Below are 27,483 nucleotides of genomic sequence, written 5' to 3' on the forward strand. Positions count from 1 at the left end.
TGGCAGAACAAACTCCACAGCTAAATGTAAAGAAGCTGCATCTGAAAGTTTACAAAGGTCAGAAAGGTAGAGGGAGGCTGCCCATACGAGGGAGGGAGCTATGCATGAGCAATGAAACAGGCCCTTGCACCAGGGAGCTTAAACAAGGAAGACTAATCCCCATAATATTTGGCTTTAAAAACCAGAGGGGCTGCATTCCATGAGTTTTTAAAAGAGACAGATCTATGCATACTGATTTCAGAGTGTGTTGGAAGACTTCTCTGAAAACAAGGGAGCTGGCACATTCCATTTTCCTCCCCCAGCCGCCAGCATAAACACAAAGCTATTTGCAGGAGGTGGTGCTGAACAGACATTTGCTACCTAATGGGCTGGCACTGCACTAAGCCCATGAGTTCTCCTGAGGACTCACTGACTCGGAGTCTGCTAGCCTTGGCTCTGGGCTCAGGGCAAATTTTGTTAACACGTGTGCCCCTACACAGCTGCCTGGTGCACAAGTGTGGCACTGCACTGTGCACATCCAACTTGGCACTGAGCTATACTCTCTGAGCCACCTTCATGCACTAGCCCCAACTGTGTCCAGCCATTGCTGGCTCAGCCTCCCCCACCAGCTGCCATGGTCTAGAGCCCTCAGCTGTCACAGTGCTTTAGGGGATCTGGTATAGGATTAGTAGCCCAGCTCAAATTTTGCTCACACCCCTGCCTCACTCCCACATTCCCTGGCAGGCACGCCCCCTTAAAGCTGGCCTGCCTTGGGCGCCTGGGTGGCTCAGTTGGTTAAGCGACTGCCTTCAGCTCAGGTCATGATCCTGGAGTCCCTGGATCGAGTCCCGCATCGGGCTCCCTGCTCGGCAGGGAGTCTGCTTCTCCCTCTGACCCTCCCCCCTCTCATGTGCTCTCTCTCATTCTCTCTCTCTCAAATAAATAAATAAAATCTTAAAAAAAAAAAAAAAAGCTGGCTTGCCTGGATCCCACTAATACCACAGAGAGTGAGCACAGCCCACAACAGGCAGTGAGTGCAGATGACTGCACTGAAATGATAAGTGACTCAGAGACAACAGCAGGGTAAAAGCAACACAAAGGATACTCTCCTAAAGTGTCAGGTTCTGCTGAGCAGGGGACATTGCACTGCAGGGCAGTACAGGACCTCTTCTTCATAAAGTCACTACTTTTAAGAGCAGAAGAAAGAGCTGGCTGAGAAATTTATCCCCAATGAAAGAACGGGACAAGGCCATGGCCTGAGATCTAAAAGAAACAGATATAAGTAACATGCCTAATACAGAATTTAAAGCAGTGATCATAAGGATACTCACTGGACTTAAGAAAAGAGTGAAAGATATGAGTGAGACCCTTATCATAGAGATAAGAAATAACATAGCATAGATAAAGGGCTCAATAAACAAAATGAGAAGCATGCTTGATGGAATGAAAGGCAGGATGGAAGAAGCAGAGGAATGAATTAATGACCTAGAAGACAGAGTAATGGAAAGTAATCAAACTGAACAAAAGAGAGATAAAAGAATAATGCAAAATAAGAACAGACTTAGGGAACTCAGTGACTCCATCAAATGTAATAACATTCATATTATAGTAGTTCCAGAAGAAAAAGATAGAAAAGGGGGCAGAAAATTTATGTGAAGAAATAATAGTTAAAAATATCCCTATCTGAGGAAGGAAAAAGATATCCAGATGCAGGAGGCACAGAGAAGCAGACCCATAGCAAGACATACTATACTTAGATTGTCAAAATATAGTGAAAACAAAAAAATGTAAAATCAGGAAGACAAAAGGAAACCGTAACTTGCAAGGGAAAACCCACAAGGCTAGCACGAGATTTTTTTTTTTTTTAAGATTTTATTTATTTATTTGACAGAGAGAGACACAGTGAGAGAGGGAACACAAGCAGGGGGAGTGGGAGAGGGAGAAACAGGCTTCCCGCCCAGCAGGGAGCCCGATGTGGGGCTCGATCCCAGGACCCTGGGATCATGACCTGAGCCAAAGGCAGATGCTTAATGACCGAGCCACCCAGGTGCCCCTCTACCAAACATTTAAGAAGAATTAATACCTATTCTTCTCAAACTTTTCCAGAAAATAGAAAAAGAAGAAAAAGTTCCAAATTCATTTTATGAGACCAGCATTATCCTGATACCAAAACCAGATACAGATGCCACTAAAAAAAGACAACTACAGGCAAGGATGTCCACTCTCACCACTTTTATTCAACATAGTGCTGGAAGTCCTAGCTACAGCAATCAGATAACAAGAATCAATAAAAGGCATTCAAATTGGTTAGGAAGAAACTTTCACTATTTGCAGATGACATGATACCACATAGAAAACCCGAAAGACTCCACCAAAAAACTGCTAGAACTGATACATGAGTTAATAAAGTTGCAGGATACAAAATCAACCCACAGTTATATGGTCAATTAATCTTTGACAAAGCAGGAAAGAATATCGAATGGGAAAAGGACAGTCTCTTCAACAAATGGTGCTGGGAAAACTGGAAAGCAATATGCAAAAGAAAGAAACTGGGCCACTTTCTTTCACTGTACACACAAAAATAAATTTGAAATGGGTTAAAGACCTAAATGTGAGACCTGAAACCATTAAAATTCTAAAAGAGAACACAGTAGTGACCTCTTTGATATCAGCCATAGCAACTTTTCTCGAGATACGTTTTCTGAGGCAAGAGAAACAAAAGCAAAAATAAACTATTGGGACTACATCAAAATAAAAAGCTTCTGCATAGTGAAGGAAACAATCAAAACTAAAAGACAACCTACTGAATGGGAGAAGATCTTTGCAAATGACATATACAATAAAGGGTTAGTATCCAAAATATGTAAAGAACTTACACAACTCAACACCCAAAAAACAGATAATCCAATTACAAAATGGGCAGAAGACACGGAACAGACATTTTTCTGAAGAAGACATCCAGATGGCTAACAGACACATGAAGAGATGCTTAACATCACTCATCATCAGGGAAATGCAAATCAAAACCACAATGAGATATCACCTCACACCTGTCAGAATGGCTAAAATCAACAGCACAAGAAACAACAGCTGTTGGCTAGCATGTGGAGAAAAAGCACCACTGTATGGTGGGAATGGAAACTGGCACAGCCACTGTGGAAAACAGTATGGAGGTTCCTCAAAATGCTAAAAATAGCAATTGCACTTCGGCTATTTGCCCAAAGAATACAAAAACATTGGTTCAAAGGGACACATGCACCACTGTGTTTATTGTAGCATTATTTACAATAGCCAAATTATAGAAATAGTCCAAATGTCCACTGAATGGATAAAGAAGAAGTGATACATATATATATATATAGTATTACTCAGTCATAAAAATGGAATCTTGCCATTTGCAACAATAGGGATGGAGCTAGAGAGAATAATGCTAGGTATAATAAGTGAGAGAAAGATAAATACCATATGATTTCACTCATATGTGGAATTTAAGAAACAAGACAAAGAAAAAAAGAGAAAGAGACAAACCAAGCAGCTGACTCTTAACTATAGAGAACAAACTGGTGGTTACCAGAAGGGAGGTGGATGGGGGGATAAGTGAAGTAGGTGAAGAGGATTAAGAGTACACTTATCATGATGAGCACTCAGTAAGGCATAGAATTTTTGAATCACTATATTGTATACCCGAAACTAACATAACACCATATGTTAACTATACTGGAATTAAAATTAAAAACTTAGTAAAAAACAAGTAAGATATAAACATATGTACAGGAAAAATACAGTAAAATGAACTGTTAGATATTCATTACTTTATCAAATACAGCAATATAATGAACAAATATTAAAAAAAGAATAAAATCATGGGAAATGACAATGCCATTCCCTGATCTATCCTAAGTAAACAACTGTGGCTTGATTTATGTTGGATGATACTCTTTTTAGTGGCATTATGCACAGCTGCTAGTACAGTTTGGAGTGGACAAGGAGAGCGATGCACTGCTATAAGACTGAGGCTAATAAGTCTGCTTCAGTTCTGTCTTCCAAATCTCATGTGCACTTCTTTCCTTACCAACTCTAAATCGGAATAATACAGGGAAGAAGATTCTGGCAAATAAGGTTCTGGCTTAGCCAAGCTGGCATCATGCCTTGGTACATCAGAGTCAAACTGATGGAAACCAAAGATAATGATAAACTCAAAAACAGCCAAAGAAAAGCAATGCATTACATACAAGAGAAAACAATTTGACTGGTATCTTCTCATATGAATTAAAAGAAGCCAGAAGATAGTGAAATGACATCGTAGAGTGCCAAGAAAAAACCCAACTATCAACCTAGGCTTCTAAAGAAAGCAAAAATACACTCCAAGAATGAAGGTAAATAAAGATATTCTCAGATAAAAGAAGACTAACATAGTTCTTCTCTAATTGTTAACTAAAGTAAGTCCTTAAGTAAGTTTTCAGTCTAAAGGAAAACCACAGCAGTACGAAACTCATATATTCAGGAAAGAATGAATAGCACCAGAGATGCTAAATATCTAGGTAAATACAAAATGATTTTCCTGTTGGTTACTTTGAAGTACATAGTGTATTAAAGCAAAATATATTATTTTTCATGGTTAATAACATAATGTCATATATAGATGTAAGACATACGCCAACTACAGCATTAAAAGCAATGAGGGATAGAAATGGACGTTTACAGTTTCACATTTACTACATTTTACAATATTAACTATAAAGAGACTATGAAAAATTAACTATATATTTTGTAAACCCCGCATTGACAACTAAAGATAAATATAGAAGTATTGCTAGAGTGAATTGAAAAATTAAAATGGAATTCCAATATGTTCAATTAACCCAAGTTCAGGCAGAAATGTGAAAAGAGTGAAACAAAAAACTGAAAGGACAAACAGAAGATAAATAATATACGTGGGAGATGGAAATACAAATTTATCAATGAAGGACTAAATGCTCAAATTGAAAAGTCAGAGATTATCAGAATGGATACAAAGTCAGGACCCAATTTCATGCTGTTCACAGGGAGCCACTTTAAATGTAAAGACGGAAGTTTGAAAATAAATGTATATAAAATGGCATACCATGAGAAACTATGTACAAGAGTGAAGGTCCCACATTAATGTCACAGGAAATAGACTTTAAGACAAAGAATATTACCAGAGATATATGTCATTACCAGGGACACTCTATAATTCAATTAATCAGAAAAACATATAATAGTAAATGTTTATTGGCTTAATGATTCAAAATATAGTTTTAAAAATGACAAAATTAAAGGGAGAAATAAACAAACCTATAACTAGGATTGGAGATTTTACACTATTTTCTCAGCAATTGAAAGATAAATCTAACAAAAATATCAGTTAGAGATTGGGTGATGTAAGCAATCCTATCAACCATCATAACCTAACTGATATTTGTAGAACATTACAACTAACAGATACAAAATACACATTTATTTCACATGCACATGGCATATCACCAAGATAGATCATATGCTGAGCCATACAGCAATTATCAATTAATTTAAAAGGATTGACCATAGAGTATGTTTTTTGACCACAAAGGAATTAAAGTAGAAATCAGTAACAATTAATATATCTAGAAACTTCCCAAATATTTTTAAATTTATTTACAGACCTTTAATTAATCCATACATCAAAAGAAGAAATCATACAGGAAATTTAAAAAATACTTAAACATTTGAATGATACTGAAAATAGAAGAAATCAAATTTTTTCAGGGTACAGCTAGAGGACTGTTTTGCTTTAAATGTTTATATTATTACAGAAGAAAGCCCTAAAACCTGTAGTTTCAATCTTTCCATAAAGAAGCTAGGAGGGAAGTAACCCAAAAGCAAGCAGCAGGAAGAAAAAATTTTAAAGACCAAAAATATCAGTGAAAAAGGAAACAGTCAACAATAAAGGAAATTAGTAAACACAAAGTTTGGTTCTTTGAAGTAATCAATAAAAACAAATATAGTTTTTTGTAGGTAAATTACCTCAATAGATTTTATTTAAGAAAATACATTTCTGGGGCACCTGGGTGGCTCAGTTAAGCAGCCACTCTTGGTTTCAGCTCAGGTCATGATCTCAGACTCCTGAGATGGAGCCAGCCCCTTGTTGGGCTTGTGCTCTGCGCTCAGCAGGGACTGTGCTTCAGGATTCTCTCTCTCTCTGCCCCCATTCCCCCAGCTCACTCTCTCTCCCTCCCTAAAATAAATAAATAAACCTTTATTTAAAAAAAGAAAATATATTTCTGTGAACACAGATTTTTCTTTTACCAGTAACTGAGATAGTCATGTATAGATACATGATTTTTAGGCCTAATGTTCCATTTGCTTGGAGTTATTCTTTTTTTGTTCCTTAAGATTTTATTTATTTATTTGAGAGACCGTGAGCAAGAGAGAGCGCGAGCACAAGCCAGGGACAGGCAGAGCGAGAGGGAGAGGGAGAGGGAGAAATAGACTCTCTGCTAGCAGGAAGCCCGATAAGGGGCTTGATCCCAGGACTCTGAGATCATGACCTAAGCCAAGGCAGAGGCTTAACCAACTGAGCCACCCAGGCACCCCTCCCCCCCCTTTTTTTTTTTTAAGATTTTGCTTGGAGTTAAGGCTCATGCTTAATTACTCACCTTCTTGAATGTCTTATAGATACCAAAGTAAATATATTGATTGAAAAATGTTCTTAGCTTCCACAAAGTAGTGTCCAAAAAGAAAATGAAGAGAAGGCAAATAAAGCCTGTGATACTCATTATAATCATGTACTTTCCAATCATTTTCTCGTCCAAAGAATAAACATTCTTTGCGGTACCTGAGAATGAGAGAGAGAGAGAGAGAGAGAGGGAGATAGAGAGAGATCTTAATAGAGAACATTGACACCATGAATAAGGACTAAGAAAACAATAAATAAGAAATATAGGATGAAATGAAGTATTAGGCTAAATTGAGACAGGTAAACTATTTGGAATGTGAAAAGTGATTATCCCGCTACACAAATATCTTTTCGACAATGAATTTTGAAGACTAATTTCATGAATATAATATACACTAATCAAGTAAGCATATGAATATTAATATATTTACTGATATGCCTATTAATTATTGCATGCCATGAAAAATATGCCCCAAATCCTTTCAGAAGTGTGAAATCTTAAATTGATAATTAGAAGAAATTAAAGTGCAAATACTCTTACAAAAAATAACACTTTCCTTTAAAAAGGTAAAAATGACCATTAGTGATACTTCTTGAGCTTTCTTGAGAAGAAAGTTGAATAAAAAGTATAGAATTTCTCTTATAAGAAAATTATATACTCTCCTTCCTTTTAAAAAAAGTTTATCTTTTAGAATGGTTTCAGATTTACAGAAAAATTACAAAGACAGTATGGAGAATTCCATATACTCTGCACATGCTTTCCCTAATTATTAACAACATACATTAGTATGGTACATGTTACAATAATGAATAAATATTATCACTAACAAATATCAAATATCCTTAACTAAAGTTCCTGATTTATTTATTTATTATTTATTTTTAAAGTTCCTGATTTATTCAGGTTTCCTTTTTTTTTAATGTAGTTTTTCTTCCTTCCTTCCTTCCTTTCTCCTTCCTTCCTTCCTCCTTCCTTCCTTTCTTTCTTTTTTGTTCTGTGAACCAGTCCAGAATCCTATATTACATTTTGTAGTTGTGTTTCCTGAAGTTCCTCTTAGCTGTGACAATTCCTCAGATTTTCCTTATTTTTTATGACATTGACAGTTTTGAGGAGTACTGGTCAGGTATTTTGTAGGACTTCCCTCAGCAGGGATCTATCTGATTTTTTCTTTTTTTTCTTCTTTATGATTAGAATGGGATTATGGGGTTTTGGGAGGAAGATCACAGAGATAAAGTGACATTTTTATTGCAACAACAACAAAAGGCACATACTACCAGGGTGACCTCGATCACTTGGTTGAGGTTGTGTTTGTCAGGTGTCTCTGCTGTAAAGTTACTCCCTTCCCTCTCTGTCCATACTCTGTAATATTCTCTGGAAGGAAGTCAAAATGTACATCCCACATATAAGGAGAGTGAAGTTACCCTCTACCTCCTTGAGGTTGGAATAGCTACATACATTGATTGGAACTCTATTGGAGATTTTTCTCTTATCCATCATTTTTTTATTTGGTCATTTATTTATATCCAAATAGATTCATATGATCAATTTATACTTTCAGTTACAAATCCAACATTACCTTATTTTGTTGCTGAAATTGTTCCAGCTATGCCATTGGACTTTGTCATTTTTAAGAATCATACTTTACAAGTGTTTGCAGTTTATGTACAGAAATGCAAGTGAATGTTTTGTTTGCATTTATTTTGCATTAATCAACCACAAGATATTCTTATAAAGTTTAATAATATAAAGTTTAATAATTTATCAGAGGATCCTTTGAGATTCCTGGGTAGACCATCAAATCTAGTATTATTTCAACTTTTCCATTCCTCATATTTTAGAATTATATTATATTTTTAAAATATTTGACTCATACAGAATATATGCTGCATATGTATAGATTTAAAGCATAGTATTATAATGGAATCTATCACCTAGGCTCCAAATTAAGAGTTTACAAATAATTTTAAAATACAATACTTATATGCTCCTTCACTTCTCCACCCTCCAGAGGTAACTGCTATGATGAAATGTATTCTGCATTCCCATTTTAATTACAAGTGGACCATATAAATGTAAATATATATATGAAATACATATGTGTTATGTATAAGTAAATAATATTTTGTTTAATTTTTAAATTTGAATGTTATAGAAATAGTATCATGCTTTATATAGTCTACAGGAGCTTGTTTCCCTCCATGTTATCATTTAAAATTTTTTCAAATATAAAGTAAAATTGAAATAAATAATAAATAATAAAATAAATAAAAATAAAATAATAAAATAGTAAATAGTAAAATAAAGAGACCATCTCCTACACCTAGTATCAACTATGTTAATGTTTAGCCATATTTGCTCCCCACATGCTGCCCACTGTATGTCTATTTCTAATTAAGTTAACTCTGTGATTTTTAAAAGATTATTTTCTTGTATGTGTTATTTTTATTTTTGTCTTCTTGCCATACTAACTTTGTATGAATGTTGGCTATCTCTGTTGTGAATTGTGAATTTTCATGAACCATCAGAACAATAATTTTATGGAGTGGCAATGAAAAGTTTCGGCTGATTACTTGGTTGCTTAGCTTATGAAAGAATTTCTGTTGGCCGAGTGAAATAGAATTTCTTTAATAAATGTCTTTCTGGGATGCCTGGGTGGCTCAGTTGATTAAGCATCTGCCTTTGGCTGAGGTCATGATCCCAGAGTTTGGCATTGGGCTCCCTGTTAAGCAGGGAGCCTGCTTCTCCCTTTGCTTGCTGCTGGGGGGGTGGGGGGGGACGGGTGCTGCTCAGGTGTGCTCTCTTACACAAATAAATAAATAAAATCTTAAAAAAAATAAATGTCCTTCTGTTGGTAGTAATGGTGGTATGGTGGTAATGTGGATACAGTTTTCTGATTCCCTGATAACCTTTTGTTTTGGTAGTACCATTCATTATTGCTATATTTTCCTTCTTTTTACACATCATTAAGATTCCAAGGGATAATTCTGTCTTTTAAGTTGTTCTTCTGGGAAGTGGCGCCTTCCCAAGATGATAATTTTACAAAAGTAATGAGAGATCAACTCAAAGATGCAAGAATTCAGAGAATCTAAGCAAGAAAAATACAAACTTTCCAAACCCCACTGAGATCCATCCTAATCATGAAAAGAAGACAGGCTGACAATAAACGATTTAAGAAGCCACCTTATGATGCTAGAAAATTAATCCTCCAAAAAGGAAAATGTGGAAGAAAATAATAAGGAATATAAACTAATAATTTAAAAAACAAACATGCAGTAGGAACAATCAATAAATGTGAAAGCTTGTTTTTTGAAAAGACTAATATAATTGATAAACTTTGGTAAGATTTATCAAGAAAAAATATAAGTGGAAAAAATTCAGAATATCATAAATGAAAATGAGAAGTTCTATGGAATTCACAGATGTTAACAGTATCAGGAGATATTATAAATAAATTTATGCCAATGATTTTGAAAATTTAAGTAGAATGAAACAATTCTACAAAAACTCTGTTAATTTCTCTCCCTAAATAATTCTACCTCTATTAAGGAAACATGATCAATAATCTCCATGTACAATTATTCAGTTTATTATTTAATTTTTTATACAAAGTCAGCTTATGTAATTTGACAGAATATGTAATTCAGTAAAACAAAGAAGAAAAATCATTTGCGCATCTCAACAGAAGCTTAAGTAAAACTGAACAGTTATTCATGATTTAAAAAAAAAGTTTACTAAACACAGAATAGGGGGGAATCAACTTCCTTAATCAGGAAACTAGGATCCCTTTGAATCTCAATTCTGGCTCATAAAAGCTGTGTGAAATAGGGCACATAGTGTCAGTGAAGATGTTCTCTCTGAAACTGGAATGAAACTAGATGTCTGCTATTACCACTTTGATTAAGTTCAAACTATATGTCCTTAACAAAGCAGTAAAAGTAGTGTCCTTATTAGCAGGTGCTTTGAATGTACTTTGAATGTACCCATTGAAAATAAAAAATATCTACTCATAAATTATTAAAGTTAATAAAATAATTTAGCAAGTTCAATATACAAAAATGAGCTCTTTCAATTTTATTTCTATCAGCAAGAAACAATAAAAATGACACTTCAAAAAGTGATACTATTTATAAGAACATCAAAAGATACGTAGGAATAAAGCTAATTACCTATCTATAATACCTCTAAAGCAATAACAATTAATTAGTATTAAATAAAAATGAAGAAGACCAAAGTAAATAGATGGATGGCTACAACTAAATAAGCAAAGGAATGTACCAAGTCCATGGATTGTAAACTCAAAATTGTAAAAATAATAAATCTTTCAAAAATTTTCTACAGAATTAAAGCAATGTCAATGAAACTCCTACTAGGTTTGTTTTCTTATGTGTGTTAAAAAAGGTAATTCTTTTAAAAAAAATTTTAATTTATTTTTTTAATTTTTAAGATTTTATTTATTCATTTGCCAGAGAGAGAGAGACAGAGAGAGAGAGCACAAGCAGGGGGAGTGGCAGACAGAGGGAGAAGCAGGCTCCCCTCTGAGCAGGGAGCCCAATGCGGAACTCGATCCCAGAACCCTGGGATCATGACCTGAGTTGAAGGCAGATACTTAATCAACTGAGCCACCCAGGCATCCCCCAAAAAGGTAATTCTTAAATGTATTAAGAATTGCAAAATAAATGTCAAGACATAGCCAAATTCCAATATCAAAATGTACTACAAAGCTAAATTAATCAAGATGGGGGTGATACTGAAACAAGGACAGACATACAGATCAATGAACTATAATTGAGAGTTCAGAAATAAAACCGTATTTCTGAGGTCAACTGGTTTCAACAAGAGTACCAAGTTAATTAAATGGGGAAATGAATAGTCTTTTAAACAAATGGTGCTGGACCCCTGTCTCATACCATATATAGAAGTCAACTACAAAAGGATCAACAATCTGAATATAACAGCTAAAACTATAAACCTCTTAGGAGAATACATTGAGTAAGTCTCTGTGACTTTTGATTAGGCAATGATTTCTTTGACACATAAAGTGTACAAACAACCAAAGAAACAATGGATAAACTGGACTTCATCAAAATGAAACACTACCATCAAAGGACACTAGTAAGAAAGTGAAGACAGCCCTCAAAATGGGAGAAAATGTTTAGAAGCCATATACCAAAGAAGGGTCTACTTTCCAGAACACATAAAGACAAATAACCCAGTTTCAAATGGGCAAAGAACTTGAAGAGACATTTCTATGAAGATATACAAATGGACAGCAGGTACATGAAAAGATGCTCAACATCACTGGTAACATTAGAGAAATGCAAATTGAAACAATAATGTGATACAACTCCATACCTACTAGAAAGGCTATATAATTTAAAAAAACGGAAAATAACAATTGTTGGAGAAGATATAGAGAAACTGGAATGCTTCTACATTGCCATACAAAATATTCCCTGTTTCTATGGAGACTCGATAATATCTGATTTTCCATGTCACTATATTTTACCTGAAATGTTTCTCTTCCATTTTTTTCTATCTCAGCTCATCCCCTAAAATTTACTGTCATACAGTTTATAGTTCTGAACACTGAGCTTCCCTCTGAGGTCATCGACTACAGTTCTAGGTAAGATCTGGCTTACTAAGTATTCCTTCTCACTCTGCCCACTCTCACCAAAGTAAGATATTTTCAAAATTACCTAATAAATGATACAGTGTCACCATGAGGATTTCTAAAGTTAAAATGAACCTTTACCCTTTTCAACAAAACTGCAGTACTGTGTGCCTTTCTCTTACTTTCCTTTCTGGCTCTTTTCTCTATTGTACGGCTCTTTACCACCCAAATCACCATATCCTGACCGTTACTTAATTATCTAAAACAAAACAAAACAAAACGCACAAAACAGTTGAGTTCCTCTATATGCAGATACTATATTAAATGCTGGAGAATGGATTTCACCCATTCCTTCAAAAAGGTTGTGGGCAGGTGAGTTTGGGTGATTATGAGTGGTGAAGGTGGTGGGAGATAACAAAACTAAATATCATACAAATTCTTCCCCTGGAGGTTCTTTTCCAAAGATGAAATACATTATGCAACGAGGGAACATAAGCTGTGAATCCCAGTTCTGGACCATAAAAGCTGCGTGGCATAGGGCACACAGTCCTCTTCCTCGAAATGAGTATAAAAACTGAGAACCTGAGGTTGTGAAAATTTAAAATAATGTAAGTGGTTACTAGGTGGTTGATTATTAGTAGCCCTTATTTTTATATCTGATGACTACTTTAAAGTTACCTTGGCTTTGCTTTTGAGGTTTTATTATATTTACAAAGGTTTTCCCCCAGTCTTACAAAATGATGTATGTACTGAACATGTGTCCTGACTCTTTTGAAATAAGGGCTGATTCCCCACGTGTCTCATGGGCTAAGCCTGAAACTAATTTCTTAGGCTTAGGAACCCCAAGAATCCTGGGAAAATTAATAAAGGGAAGCCTCACTAAAGTGGAGTTAGGAGGCCAGCAGGGGGAACTCTCACACCCTACCAGTCGTTAATGACAAGAAGAATTGTCAATCATAGATCCAAAAAAAGAATCCTCAACAGGAAAGAATCATGATTACAGGCCCCAACAACAACAACAAAAATGTACATTGCGTCTCCTATAAAAAATTGACTACCCCTGCAACTCAGCCAATGAGAAACAGTCATCACCCTGAACTTTTGCTTCTCTCTAATGGAGTTTTGTTCAAACAGTCCCTCTCATCTTCCTCCCTCCTCCTAAATAATGTTCCTCTCTAAAATAATGTTTGTGAGATTTGCCTATGGTTTGCTGTAACTTGCTTGTTCTGCATTGCAATTCTCTGTCATTCTCCAATTAATCCATTTTTGCTGGAAAAATTACTGGCAGTTTTATGTTTAAGGTTAATAATACTTACTTTCTTTACTACAGTTTAGGTAGATAGGAGGCTTATTTCCAGAGCACCATTTCTTTATCTGGTAGAAAGTAAAATAGTCACTGATACACTTCGCAAAGTTGTAATTGGGAAAGAACAGTAATGAATTAAGTATGAAGGCTCTGGTGGATTTTGACATCTTATGTTGAACCTCTAAAAAAGATGATAAGATTAGATTTCATTATAGGCAATGAACTATCCCCAGGACAACAAATCCCCCAAGGATGGCCAGACCAAGCTCAGAGAATTATTAAAAATAATAATTAAAATTATTATATTTGAAGAACACTACTTCCCAATAAGTTTGTTCCAATTGACATCCAGTGACACACTTTGTGTTGATAATTGCAGAGTTCTGAAAAGTCTCTTTGGTGAAGTGGGTGTCCATGGGATAAGACTTCCTGGCACCTGATATGGATAGGAAACCACCACTATTTCTTATATTTCTAATCTTAATTGGTCAAGTAAGGGAGTAAAGTAGAGGTTGGAGATACAGCCTAGAATTCAACAGTAGGGAACAGATAGGGAAATTATGACATGTTTGAGAGTAGAAAAATCTTCAAGGGAACCAGCTGATAGATAACTACTCTCTCTCTCAAGAACACATTTAATATGAACGGTTATTAGAGACTAAATTCCTGGAGATATGAACATGCTTAATTTATGAAATTGACATTATGGAATTCTGATCATGAATTCAGTTTTTTAGAAAGAAGATAAAAGGCTAGTCTAAACAGAAATTTCCTGTAAGACATTTTGGGCAAAGAGAGATGGCCAAGAAGTGAAACTTCAAGTGTCCAAGCCATGGTGATTCTGTCCAGTGTAGATTTTAAACTGATAAAGAGACAAGTAATTGATCCAGATTGAAAAATTCGGGCTATTGGCCAAATGAACAGATGCCAAAGATGGCACAATATACACCAGCACTATCTTTTTATGAATATGGAATAGCCCTATAGCCACACCAGTACACACATCAGACTACTGAGCACTTGAAATGTGGCTAATGTGGCTGTGGAGCTAAATTTTAAATTGCATTTAAGTTCACAAAAAAGGATGGAAGATATAATAATATATACCTAAAATGTGGGGAGGAGGGGAGAAAAGAATGAGTTCAAACTTAAATGACCATCAACTTAATATAGACCGCTATATGCAGGACAGGTTATATACAAACCTAATGGTAACCACAAATTGAAAACCACTAATAAATATGTAAAGAATGAAGAGAAAGAACTCTAAATATATCACTAAAGAAAATCAGCAAAACATGAAAGACAAGACAAGGTCAGAAAAAACTTCAGAAACAACAATAAAGCAAGTAATAAAATGGCAATACATACATATCTTTCAATAATTACTTTGAATGTAAATGGGCCAAGTGCTCCAATCAAAAAACATAGGGTGATGGAATGGATTAAAAACAATGCCCATCTATACGGTGATACTTCTACATATATTGAGTTCTTAATTTAAATTATTACTAAATCTTAACATTTCTCAGGATTCTATTTGGATCTTTTTCAAATTTACTTGTTCTCTCTCTGTCTATATATATATTATGCATATATATATACATACATGTACATATGTAGCATATGCATATATATGTATATATGTTCTATTATTTATTATATATTCTATTATATATATTCCATTATTTGCTTATATTCCCGAGACACTCTATTGCAATTTAAATATATTAAACATACATATTTATGCATATTAATTGCACAATATACATATTAATAATTTAAACATATATATTTATATTGTATGCATATATATATAACATACATGGATACATGTTCTATTATTTATATTCTATTATTTGCTCATATTCCTAAGACTCTGTTACAATTTAAATATTTTAAATATACATGTTTTATATCATTCTAAAAATCCCCATATCTTAATTTTGCAGGTCTGATTCTGATTCTACAATTTGTGGTTTCTGCTAGCACTGGCTCTTAAGACCTTGTTTTTTTCCTCTTTTTTCTTTCTTTCTTCTTTTGATTTCAAAGTTCTCTAGCAAATTTAACTATGGGAATAGTTTGAAGTAGAGGAATTATGTATCCCTTTGCCACTCACCTGAGAGCACAACCAACTGAGATTATTTAAAATAAATTATCAGGTTGTTTTTTAGCTTACATAGGTTCTATGATGTCAGGACACAAGCCAGTACGAATAGTTACATGTGTTTACAAATTCCAAAGGGAAATTATTGTTCCTCATTTCAGTGCCAAATTCAACCCTTACAAATTTCCTTTCTGTGTCCTATTGCGGCCTTAGTTTTGTTTCACCCTTATAATGAAGACGTAACCCTTTGAACTTCTAATTTTAAAGAGAAAGATATTAAACCTTTGTTGTACCTTTATGCTTTTTATTTTGACCTCTATGTTCCTCACAACTTACAAAATGGAAAATTAAGGTCAAAAGATGCTCTCAGTAACCTCAAATCAAAGCTACCTTTGATGCTTGCTTATCTTAAAGGACACTTACTTTCATTTTATTGTTGGCCTCTGCCAATTCTGTACTTTCTCCTCAGTTCATTATTTTTGGCACAGTATCATAGTGTTTGTTCTGCTGCTCAAAAGTGGAAGTCTCCTTTGACTTTCTAATTGCCAAATCTACTGGCTTCCTTTTTGTTCTCATCCTATTCTGCATTACTCTTTGCAACACAGTCCTCCTAAAAAAGTCTTTCAAAAACTTTCTAAAACAGTAATTTATTCCTATTCTTACTCTGAAACAACTATTTCTCTCTAGTCCTTAAATGATCATTTCCTTTTAGATTAGGGCCACAGACTCAAATGCTTTCAGGTGAGTCTTCCTCACATCACAAAGTAGTACTCTTTGGACAAGTGTGCAAAAATGTACAAACATTTGCTTTCCATAATTTGGGTATCCCTTTGTGAGAATGAGTGCTAAGACATACCTGTTAACAAGTTTTTTCACCTGCTATGCATAAGCTTAAGTCTTACGCATGGGAAATACTCATTCTCAAAGGAAATTACGAACTATTCTTTTGTGACCAGGGAAGGGCAAAGGGAACAAGGCAGGAGCCAGTGTTTGTGGAGCAACAACAGAAAAGGAAGATGTGGGAAAGGGCTGAGGCCAACTGAAATGCACATTAGAGGGTGAATCAACAACTCCATTTACAACAGTGGCCTTTCCAGTGATGATCGTCCCAAATCTCAAAATCAAAGAAGGAAAATGAGGAAATACAAATTCAAGAATACTGTAGAAACCAGTCCTGGAAGGGAGGAAAACTGGCTTAAATAATTATATGTATGTCACATGCATATAGAAATTTTCTTCCTGGAAAATCTTGTTAGGGTGCTCATGATCTTGTGCCTTTTCATTGAATTAGGGAAGAAAAGCCACACCATAAAACCTTCCTTGAACAAAACTGTCAGCCTCTCCCAAGAACTCAATTTTCTCCTCCACTCTTCCCTCTCTTCAGCTCACTACAAACTGCCATAACATCAAGGGGGAACGCTTTTAAAGATAATAATGGTCTCATATAGTTGAGATAGAATTTATTCTAACTTTCTGAGGCCGGCCCTTCTAAAAAGAAAGCTGCTTTTTTGTATTCTCTCTCTCTGACAAATGAGTCTCAGGACAGATGTTCCTAAAACTTCCCATATTTGTTGCAAAACAGATTCCTTAGTCATGTGATGGAGTTACTGGAGGTGGGGATAGAACAGAAGAACCTTGTCAAAGGACTTGTAGGTCATGTCCAGCCCCATCAGTTCAGCATGAGGATCCCAGCTCTAACACAGCACCCAGAATATCATAGGCACTCAAAAATAATTTTATGAACTGACATCAAGTACAGGATTTTCCCAAAACCTAGAACTTTGTTGTCTACTAATGTCGTTAGTCCATTCCTACCTACTTAGTTGCTGCTGCCTTCTGAGTAAAGAGAAACTTTGTGAAGCCCTTACTCTTACCGAATTGAAGCGTGGCATCTATGAGGAGACTGAAAATGCCTGAAAGGTAGTTGAATAGGACAAGTTTGATGTAGGCAGAAGTACTTCTAGTAAACAAGAAGCTCAGCAGGTACATGAGGGGAATGGCAGACCAGCCGTATAGCACGAAGATCAGCATTGTGTCCAGAAAATGGTAATCTGTGATGTAAATATCCAATCGGCAGAATTTGAATGCTCCCTGAAACACAGAGGGCATAGAGATAAAGGCAAGGTGAAGGGCAAGTCAAAAATAACGCAAGCCAGAATGTTTAGAGGAGAGAGCAAGTCCTATCGTTATGTAGCATGGAAGTATTCAGTAATTAAATCAATTAGCCTCTAAAAAATACTTCAACCTAGGAGCATGAAGCAAGATACTTCCTACCTCTACTTCACCAGAGGATAGTCCAATGAGCAGAACCACCATAATTCCCTTTATTTTTTTTTCCACCTGGAATGGTTTTTTATTTTTTTTAAATTTTTTGAAGATTTTATTTATTTATTTGACAGAGAGAGACAGACAGTGACAGAGATAGCAAGAGAGAGCACAAGCAGGGGGAGAGGCAAAGGGAGAGGGAGAAGCAGGCTCCCCGTGGAGCAAGGAACCCAACCTGGGGCTCGATCCCAGGTCCCTGGGATCATGACCCGAGCCGAAGGCAGACGCTCAACCGACCGAGCCACCCAGACGCCCCTGGAATGTTTTTTTAATTAACAAAGTCAGTATACTTTCCCCCAATAAGGCTAACTCTCACCTTTCCCAGAAAGATTATTTCTCTAGAGAGCCTATTTCTCTAAAGATTTTTATCTCTGGTTATACCTTACCTATCATACCTTTGAACCAGGTCTCCTACTCCCTATCCTACTCCCCCACTCCCATCATATCCACCCAAGCAACTCTGGGGCTTAATTATCGATAGATACGTATTTATTGCTATTTTATTATTTGTTCTGTTGTTTCTGGAGATTTCCTCTAGTTCTTTCTTGGCTTTGTCATTCTTGGTCTTTTCTTTCCACTCAAAGAATCCTCTTTAATATTTCTTGCAGGGCTGGTTTAGTGGTCACAAACTTCTTTAGTTTTTGCTTGTTTGGGAAACTCTTTATCTTTCCTTCTATTCTGAATGATAGCCTTGCTGGACAGACTATTCTTGGCTGCAGATTTTTCCCATTCAGTATGTTGAATTTATCATGCCACTTCCTTCTGGCTTGCCATGATTCGATCTGCTAGCCTTATGGGTTTTCCCTTGTACGTTAAGGACTTCTTTTGTCTTGCTGTTTTAAAGATTTTTTCTTATCACTCTATTTTGCAAATTTAATTACAATACATCTTATTGGCCTGCTTTTGTTGATCTTGATGGGACTTTTCTGTGCCTCCTGGATTTGGATGTCTGTTTCCTTCTCCAGGTAAGGGAAATTTTCAGCTATTATTTCCTCACATAAACTTTCTGCCCCCTTTTCTCTCTTCTTCTTCTTCTGGGACTCCTAAAACAAATGTTGTAACATTTGATGGAGTCACTGAGTTACCTAAGTCTATTTTTATGTTCCATAATTCTTTTTTCTCTCTTTTGTTCAGCTTATTTTCCATTATTTTATCTTCTATATCACTAATTCATTCCTCTGCTTCTTCCAGCTTACTGTTCATTGCATCAAACCTGTTTTCAATCTCAGTTATTGCAGTCTTCATTTCTGATGGATTCTTTTTTAACTCTTTTATTTCTGTGGTAAGGGTCTCCTTGATGTCTTTCATTCTTTATACAAGCCCAGTGAATATCCTTATGATTGTTGCTTTATTCTTTTTTATGGTATTAGTAATTGTTTTTTTAATTAAAAAAATTTTTTTTTAGTGATCATTTTTTATTTAAAGCACAAACTCTTTGTCTTGTTATTTAACTTTAAAAAAATTTTAACACAGGGGGCCTGGGCGGTGCAGTCTGTTAAGCATCTGCCTTCGGCTCAGGTCATGATTCTGGGGGCCTAGGATTGAGCCCCGCATCAGGCTCCCTGCTCAGCGGAGAGCCTGCTTCTCCCTCTCCCTCTGTCTCTCCCCCTGCTTGTGCTCTCTCTCTCAATCTCTCAAATAAATAAATAAAATCTTTTAATAAAAAAAGTAAAAATAAAAAATAAATTTTCACTCGTATGGATTCTTTATCTAATGGATAGTTGCATATTCACAATATATATTACAATATTGTCAGTTACACAGATATGTCATTTAATAACATGCACTCATAGCGTGGGTCTCCATATTTTATTATTTATTTATTTATTTTAATTTTAATTTAAATTCAATTAATTAATATGTAATCTATTATTTGTTTCAGGGGTACAGGACTGTGATTCATCAGTCTTATATAATACCCAGTGCTCATTACAACACATGCCCTCCCCAGTGTCCATCACCCAGTTACGCCATCCCACCCTTCTCCCATCCAGCAACCCTCAGTTTGTTTCCTAAGATTAAGAGTATTTTATGGTTTGTCTCCCTCTCTGGTTTTGTCTTGTTTCATTTTTTCCTCTCTTCCCCTATGATCCTCTGCCTTGTTTCTTAAATTCTACATATCAGTGAGATCACATGATAATTGTCTTTCTCTGACTGACTTATTTTGCTTAGCATAATACCCTCTTAGTTCCATCCACATCGTTGCAAATGGCAAGATTTCATTTTTTTTTTGATGGCTGCATAATATTCCATTGTGTATATATATACACCATGTCTTATATCCATTCACTTGTCGATGGACATCTAGGCTCTTTCCATAGTTTGGCTATTGTGGATATTGCTGCTATAAACATTGGGGTGCAGGTGCCCCTTTGGATCACTACATTTGTATCTTTGGGGTAAATACCCAGTAGTGCAATTCCTGGATCATAGGGTAGCTCTATTTTCAACTTTTTGAGGAACCTCCTTACTGTTTTCCAGAGTGGCTGCACCAGCTTGCATTCCCACAACAGTGTAAGAGGGTTTCTCTTTCTCCACATCTTCGCCAACATTTCTTGTTTCCTGTCTTGTTAATTTTTACCATTCTAACTGGTGTAAGGTGGTATCTCATTGTGGTTTTGATTTGTATTTCCCTGATGGCTAGGGATGTTGAGCACTTTTTCTGTGTCTGTTGGCCATTTAGATGTCTTTGCACAAATGTGTGTTCATGTCTTCTGCCCATTTCTTGATCGATTATTTGTTCTTTGGGTGTTGAGTTTGATAAGTTCTTTATAGGTTTTGGATACCAGCCCTTTATCTGATATGTCTTTGGCAAATATCTTCTCCCATTCTGTGTGTTGTCTTGGTTTTGTCAACTGTTTCCCTTGCTGTGCAAAAGCTTTTTATCTTGATGAAGTCCCAGTAGTTCATTTTGCCTTTTTTCCCTTGCCCTTGGAGACAGGTCTTCCATCCATTTTGAGTCTATTTTTGTGTATGGTGTAAGGAAATGGTCCAGTTTTATTCTTCTGCATGTGGGCTGTCCAATTTTCCAAACACCATTTGTTGAAGAGTCTGTCCTTTTTCCATTGGATATTCTTTCCTGCCTTGTCAAAGATTAGTTGACTATAGAGTTGAGGGTCCATTTCTGGGTTCTCTATTCTGTTCCATAGATCTATATGTCTGTTTTTATGCCAGTACCATACTCTCTTGATGATTACAGCTTTGTCATAGAGCTTGAAATCCGGGATTGTGATGCCACCAGCTTTGGTTTACTTTTTCAACATTCCTTTGGCTATTCAGGGTCTTTTCTGGTTCCATACAAATTTTAGGATTGTTTGTTCCAGTTCTGTGGAAAAACTTAATGGTATTTTGATAGGGATTGCACTGAATGTGTAGATTGCTCTAGGTAGCATAGACATTTTCACAATATTTGTTCTTCCAATCCATGAACATGGAATGTTTTTCCATTTCTTTGTGTCTTCCTCAATTTCTTTTATGATTGCTCTGTAGTTTTCTGAGTACAGATCCTTTGCCTCTTTGAGGTCGCTTATGGTTTGGGGTGTAATTGTAAATGGGGTTGGCTCCTTAATTTCTCTTTCTTCTGTCTCATTGTTGGTGTGTAGAAATGCAACTGATTTATGTGGATTGACTCTATAACCTGCCACTTTACCGAATTCTGTATGAGTTCTAGCAATTTTGGGGTGGAGTCTTTTGGGTTTTCCATATAGAGTATCATGTCATCTGCAAAGAGTGAGAGTTTGAGCTTTTCTTTGCTGATTCAGATGCTTTTTATTTCTTTTTGTTGTCTGATTGCTGATGCTAGAACTTCTAGTACTGTGTTGAACAGCAGCGGTGAGAGTGAACATCCCTGCCATGTTCCTGACCTTAGGGGAAAAGCTCTCAGTTTTTCCCTATTGAGAATGATATTCTCTGTGGGTTTTTCATAGAGGACTTTTATGATATTGAGGTATGTACCCTCTATCCCTACACTGTGAGGAGTTTTAATCAAGAAAGGATGCTGTATGTTGTCAAATGATTTTTCCGCGTCTATTGAGAGGATCATATGGTTCTTGTCCTTCCTTTTATTTATGTGATCTATCACGTTAATTGATTTGCAGATATTGAACCACCCTGGAAGCCCAGGAATAAATACCACTTGGTTGTAGTGAATAATCCTTTTAATGCAATGTTGGATCCTATTGGCTAGTATCTTGGTGAGAATTTTGGTATCCATGTTCATCAGGGATATTGGTCTGTAATTCTCCTTTTTTGGTCTGGTCTTTGTCTGGTTTTGGGATCAAGGTAATGCTGGCTTCAGAAAAAGAGTTTGGAAGTTTTCCTTCCATTTCTATTTTTCTGAAACAGCTTCAGAAGAACTTTTATCAATTCTCCTTTAAATGTTTTGTAGAATTCCCCTGGGAAGCCATCTGGCCCTGGGCTCTTGTTTGTTGGGAGATTTTTGATTACTGCTTCAATTTCCTAGCTGGTTATGGGTCTGTTCAGGTTTTCTATTGCTTCCTGGTTCAGTTTTGGTAGTTTATATGTCTCTAGGAATGTCTCCATTTCTTCCAGATTGTCTAATTTGTTGCCATGTAGTTGCTCATAATATGTTCTTATAATTGTTTGTATTTTTTGGTGTTGGTTGTGACCTCTCCTCTTTCATTCATGATTTTATTTGGTCCTTTCTCTTTTCTTTTTGATAAGTCTGGCTAGGGGCTTGTCGATCTTATTAATTCTTTCAAAGAACCCAGTCCTAGTTTCATTGATCTGTTCTACTGTTCTTTAGGTTTCTATTTCATTGATTTCTTCTCTAATCTTTATTATTTCTCTTCTCCTGCTGGGTTTAGGCTTTATTTGCTGTTCTTTCTCCAGCTCCTTTGGGTGTAGGGTTAGGTTGTGTATTTGAGACCTTTCTTGTTTCTTAAGAAAAGCTTGTAGTGGTATATACTTCCCTCTTAGGACTGCCTTTGCTGTATCCCAAAGGTTTTGAACAGTTGTGTTTTCATTTTCATTGGTTTCCATGAATTTTTAAAATTCTTATTTGATTTCCTGTGTTGACCCATTCATTCTTTAGTCGGATGCTCTTTAGCCTCCAACTATTTGAGTTCTTTCCAACTTTCCTCTTGTGATTTGAGTTCCAGTTTCAAAGCATTGTCGTCTGAATATATGCAGGGTATGATCCCAGTCTTTTGGTACTGGTTGAGACCTGATTTATGACCCAGGATGTGATCGATTCTGGAGAATGTTCTATGTGCACTAGAGAAGAATGTGTAATCTGTTGCTTTGGGATGGAATGTTCTGAATATATCTGTGAAGTCCATCTGGTCCAGTGTGTCATTCAAAGCCCTTATTTCCTTGTTAATCTTCTGCTTAGATGATCTGTCCATTACAGTGAGGGGGGTGTTAAAGTCCCCTACTGTTATTGTATTATTATCGATGTGTTTCTTTGATTTTATTATTAATGGTTTATATAATTGGCTGCTCCCATGTTAGGGGCATAAATATTTACAATTTTTAGAGCTATTTGTTTGGTTGACCATTTAATTATGATATAGTGTCCTTCCTCATCTCTTATTACAGTCTTTGTTTTAAAATCTAATTTGTCTGATATAAGGATTGCCACCCCAGCTTTCTTATTATGTCCATTAGTATGATAAAATGTTTTCCATTCCCTCACTTTAAATCTGGGGGTGTCTTTGGGTCTAAAATGAGTCTCTTGCAGACAGCATATTGATGGGTCTTGCTTTTTTATCCAATCTGATACCCTGTGTCTTTTGATTGGGGGCAGAGCTCCCAGATATTGGATCAGGGAAGCCGGCTGCAACAAGTGAGCCCAGGAGTGGGCTCTCAGCTTGGGGTTGCCATAAACCATGATCTGTGGCACAGTCGGGCCCCTGCTCAAAGATGAGACTAATTGAGGTGCAGTAAGAATCCGGCCGAGTTCAGCCAAGAAACTTCAGAGGAGGCCCAGCATTCCGGGCACTCCTCCTTTGCTTTTCAAATTAGTCTCATCCAGGTAGGCATATATAAGTCAGGTTTTATCTATCCAGGCACTGTGAATTTCCACAGGGCCAGAGATTTGGAGGCCACCATTTTCATTCTCATCCTCTAAAGCTGTGCGGAAAGCCTTCAGAAAACAAAAGCCACATAGAGCAAACTGGAGTAGATTACTTAGCCTGGCCCCCTGGCAAGGGTGGTGCAATTCCGCCTGGTGCAAAAACATTTGAGAATCAATGCAACAGGCCCCTCCCCGCAGAAGACCAACAAGCACATCCCGCCAAGACCAAGTTCACCCATCAATGAGAACTGCAAAACTCCAGCACTAGGGGAATACACACATAGAACTCATGTCTTTTTTCCCATGATTCTTTAGTCTTTCAACTTTAATTTTTTTAATTTTCGTTTTCTTTTTCAATCAACTTATTTTATCTACTCCTTTTTTTAAAATCTTTTTTTAATTTTCATTTTTATAGTCACATTCTATCCCTTCATTATATTTAATCTTATTTTTGTATATACCTAAGTTCTTCTTTCTTTAAAATTTTGGGATACAATTTCTTCTACCAGACCAAAATACATCCAAAATCTAGTGTATGGCTCTGTTCTGTTCACCCGCCTGATCATATTCTCTTTTTTTGTTTTGTTTTGTTAAAGTCTTTTTTAATTTTCATCTTCACAGTTACATTCTATCCTTTCATTGCATTTCATTTTATTTTTGTACATATATAAGTTTTTCTTTCTTTACAATTTTGAGATGTAGTTTCCTCTAACAAACTGACCAAAATACACTCAGGAGATAGTGTATTGCTCTATTCGCTCACCCGTCTGATTATATTCTCTCTCTCTCACCTCACCCCCACCCCCACCCCCAGTTTCGGATCTCTTCTGATTTGTTTAGTGTATATCTCTCTGGGATTGTTGTTGCCATTTTAGTATCTTGCTCTCTCATTCATCTATTATTCTCTGGACAGAATGACAAGATGGAAAAACTCACCTCAAAAGAGAGAAGGAGAGGCAATACTGACTGTCAGGGACCTAATCAATATGGACATTAGTAAGATGTTGGAACTAGAGTTCTGAACAATGATTTATAAAGATACTATCTGGGTTTGAAAAAAGCATAGAAGACACTAAAGAATCGCTTTCTGGAGAAATAAAAGAACTAAAATCTAACCAAGTTGATTGTTGCTTTAAATTCTCCATCAGGCATGTTACTTACATCTGTTTCACTTAGATATTTGGCTGTGATCTCTTATCTTGTTCTTTCATTTGGGATGAATTCCTCCATCTTGGCCTTTTGTCTAAGTCATTGCCTTTTTCTTTGTGTTAGAAAAGCCAGTTATGTTTCCTGCTCCTGAGAGTAAATGCCTTTATGAAGAAGAAGTCATGTAGTGTCCAGAGCCTGGTACTTCAGCGTCTCTGGTGTGTGCTGTATGTGTTCTGCTATTGTGTTTTGCCTGCTCTATCCTTCAGGCCAGTTGTCTGCAGAAGCTCTCCTTGTCTGCAGTGGGTAGTATTTGGTCCTTGGCCAGAATGTGGATAGTTTTAACTAGATGTGCTTTAGTCTCCTTATTAAATGAGACCTGGTATTACTTCCACTAGAACTGAAGCCCAGCAGAACTCTTTGGTTGGGAGATGTAGTGTGGTCAGGGGTTTCTGCTAGTCTTCTGGGCAAAGGGCCCACTGCACTGGGACTGAGACATGCTTGACTGAGAAGGGCAGTCCCACCACAGCACGGGGCTGTGGGACTTATTGTAAGCAAGTTAGGCAGCCTGTGTAGGTGCTGCACTGCTTCCTGAAGGTGGTTGTGTATTTTTGATGAGGGGCAGGGGGGTGAAATAATACCAGCCAGCTCGTTTGTCTCCTAGAGAGGTGTCTCTGTGAATGCTGCCTTTCAGGGAAGCACTCTGAGAATAACAAATAATCTGCTCCCTGTGTGTCCCAGGTGTTTTTCAGATCACTGTTTCCATGCTGTCTGCCTCTGGATTGTTCGCCTATCTTCTTTCCAGGAGCAGCATAGTACCTCCACAGCTCTATCCTAGCCAAACCTGCTGACCTTTAAAACTCCAGGCTTTAAGCCCTAATGGTTGTAGGAACTCAAAAAATCATACCTTCTCATTTTCCCAGCAGTGGCTTTGGGGAAATGCTCCCCTTGTGCATTCCCTTATCCTCTACTCTCTCACCCTTCTCTGTGACCACAACTCTCCCCCCTCCACTGCATTAGTGGTCTGTTTCTCCCCTAAACCAGTCTCCACACTTTCTACCTTCTATGATGTGGCTCCTTCTCTCCCTTTAGTTGTGGAGTTTGTTCTGTCAGTCTTCAGGTTGATTTCTGGAGTATTTAGAATTATTTGATAGTTATCTAGTTGTGTTCTTGGGAGGAGATGAGCCTAGCATCCTCCTACCCTGCCACCATCTTCTCTTAGGGTTGGTTTTTCTGAGGTCTCTCTCCTTGGCTTGCAAATGTCCACCTTTTGGCTGTGTCCTCACATGGTCTTTACCATGTGTATGCACACTCCTTGTATCTTTTTGTATGTTCAAATATCCTCTTCTTAAAAAGCAGACCAGTCAGAATGGATTAGGGCCTACCCTAACTACTTCATTTTAACGTAACCACCTCTTTCAAGGCCCTATTTCCAAATACAGTTATATTTCGAGTTACATAATAAGAAAATAGGAATTTTCCAGGGGGTACAGAAGGAAAACGAGCCCTCAACAAACTATCTAACACTTACGAGTAGTAAGCAGCAGGTAATGAAGAAGATGATGAAATCCCACAGTAGAGCAGAAAGCCAGTACACAGGGACATAAACCCCACTCAGAAACTGGATGTGCTTTGCTTTAGTGACTCGTTCAGTCACCGTCAGGAGACAAAAGCCACTGATTAAAAGAGCCATGCCAAAATGTATATATAAGGCCACCTGGAATCCATCCGATAATCTACAGAAGAAGGAACAAAAGTAGATATATCAGGAAAATCAATACAGCAGAAAACATAAATTTCTATCAATAGCTATTTTTAACCACATAAATGTAATCATATAGGAGAGATGCATTTAAAATATAAAATTTTAGGGGCACCTAGGTAGTTCAGTTGGTTAAGCATCTGCCTTTGGCTCAGGTCATGATCCCAGGGCCCTGGGATCTAGCCCTGAGGCAGGGAGTCTGCTTCTCCCTCTCCCCTGACCCTCCCCCTTGCTTCTGTTCTTGCTCTCTCTCTCTCTCTCTCAAATAGATAAATAAATCCTTAAAAAATATCAAATTTATAAGAAGTCAGGAAACTACAGATGTTGGCGAGGATGCAGAGAATGGGAACCCTCCTACACTGTTGGTGGGAATGCAAGCTGATGCAGCCACTCTGGAAAACAGGATGGAGGTTCCTCAAAAAGTTGAAAATAGAGCTACCTTATGATCCAGCAATTGCACTACTTGGTGTTTATCCCAAAGATACAAATGTAGTGATCCAAAGGGGCACATGCACCCCAATGTTTATAGCAGC

The 27,483-nt window shown here is 36.7% G+C and overlaps 2 protein-coding genes across 2 annotated transcripts in view; both read right to left on the bottom strand.

Moving 5' to 3' along the window:
* LOC102748372 (phospholipid-transporting ATPase ABCA3-like) overlaps positions 1-27,483 on the bottom strand; it is a gene marked incomplete at its 5' end in the record, with an annotated part of 211,336 nt that overhangs the window by 167,176 nt on the left and 16,677 nt on the right. The gene's annotated exons all lie outside the window — the stretch shown is intronic.
* Positions 1-27,483, bottom strand: part of LOC102748681 (phospholipid-transporting ATPase ABCA3-like) — a 59,500-nt gene that overhangs the window by 21,698 nt on the left and 10,319 nt on the right. Inside the window, exons 4-7 of the mRNA XM_081819182.1 lie at positions 26,720-26,924; positions 17,555-17,771; positions 12,701-12,849; positions 4,052-4,147 (exon numbers count right to left, since the gene is read on the bottom strand). Of these exons, the coding sequence (XP_081675308.1) occupies positions 4,052-4,147; positions 12,701-12,849; positions 17,555-17,771; positions 26,720-26,924 (667 nt within the window). The remainder of the gene's footprint in view (positions 1-4,051; positions 4,148-12,700; positions 12,850-17,554; positions 17,772-26,719; positions 26,925-27,483) is intronic.

This window comes from Leptonychotes weddellii, chromosome 5 (genome assembly GCF_054177405.1).
Source record: "Leptonychotes weddellii isolate Sample4059 chromosome 5, ASM5417740v2, whole genome shotgun sequence".
NCBI lineage: Eukaryota > Metazoa > Chordata > Mammalia > Carnivora > Phocidae > Leptonychotes > Leptonychotes weddellii.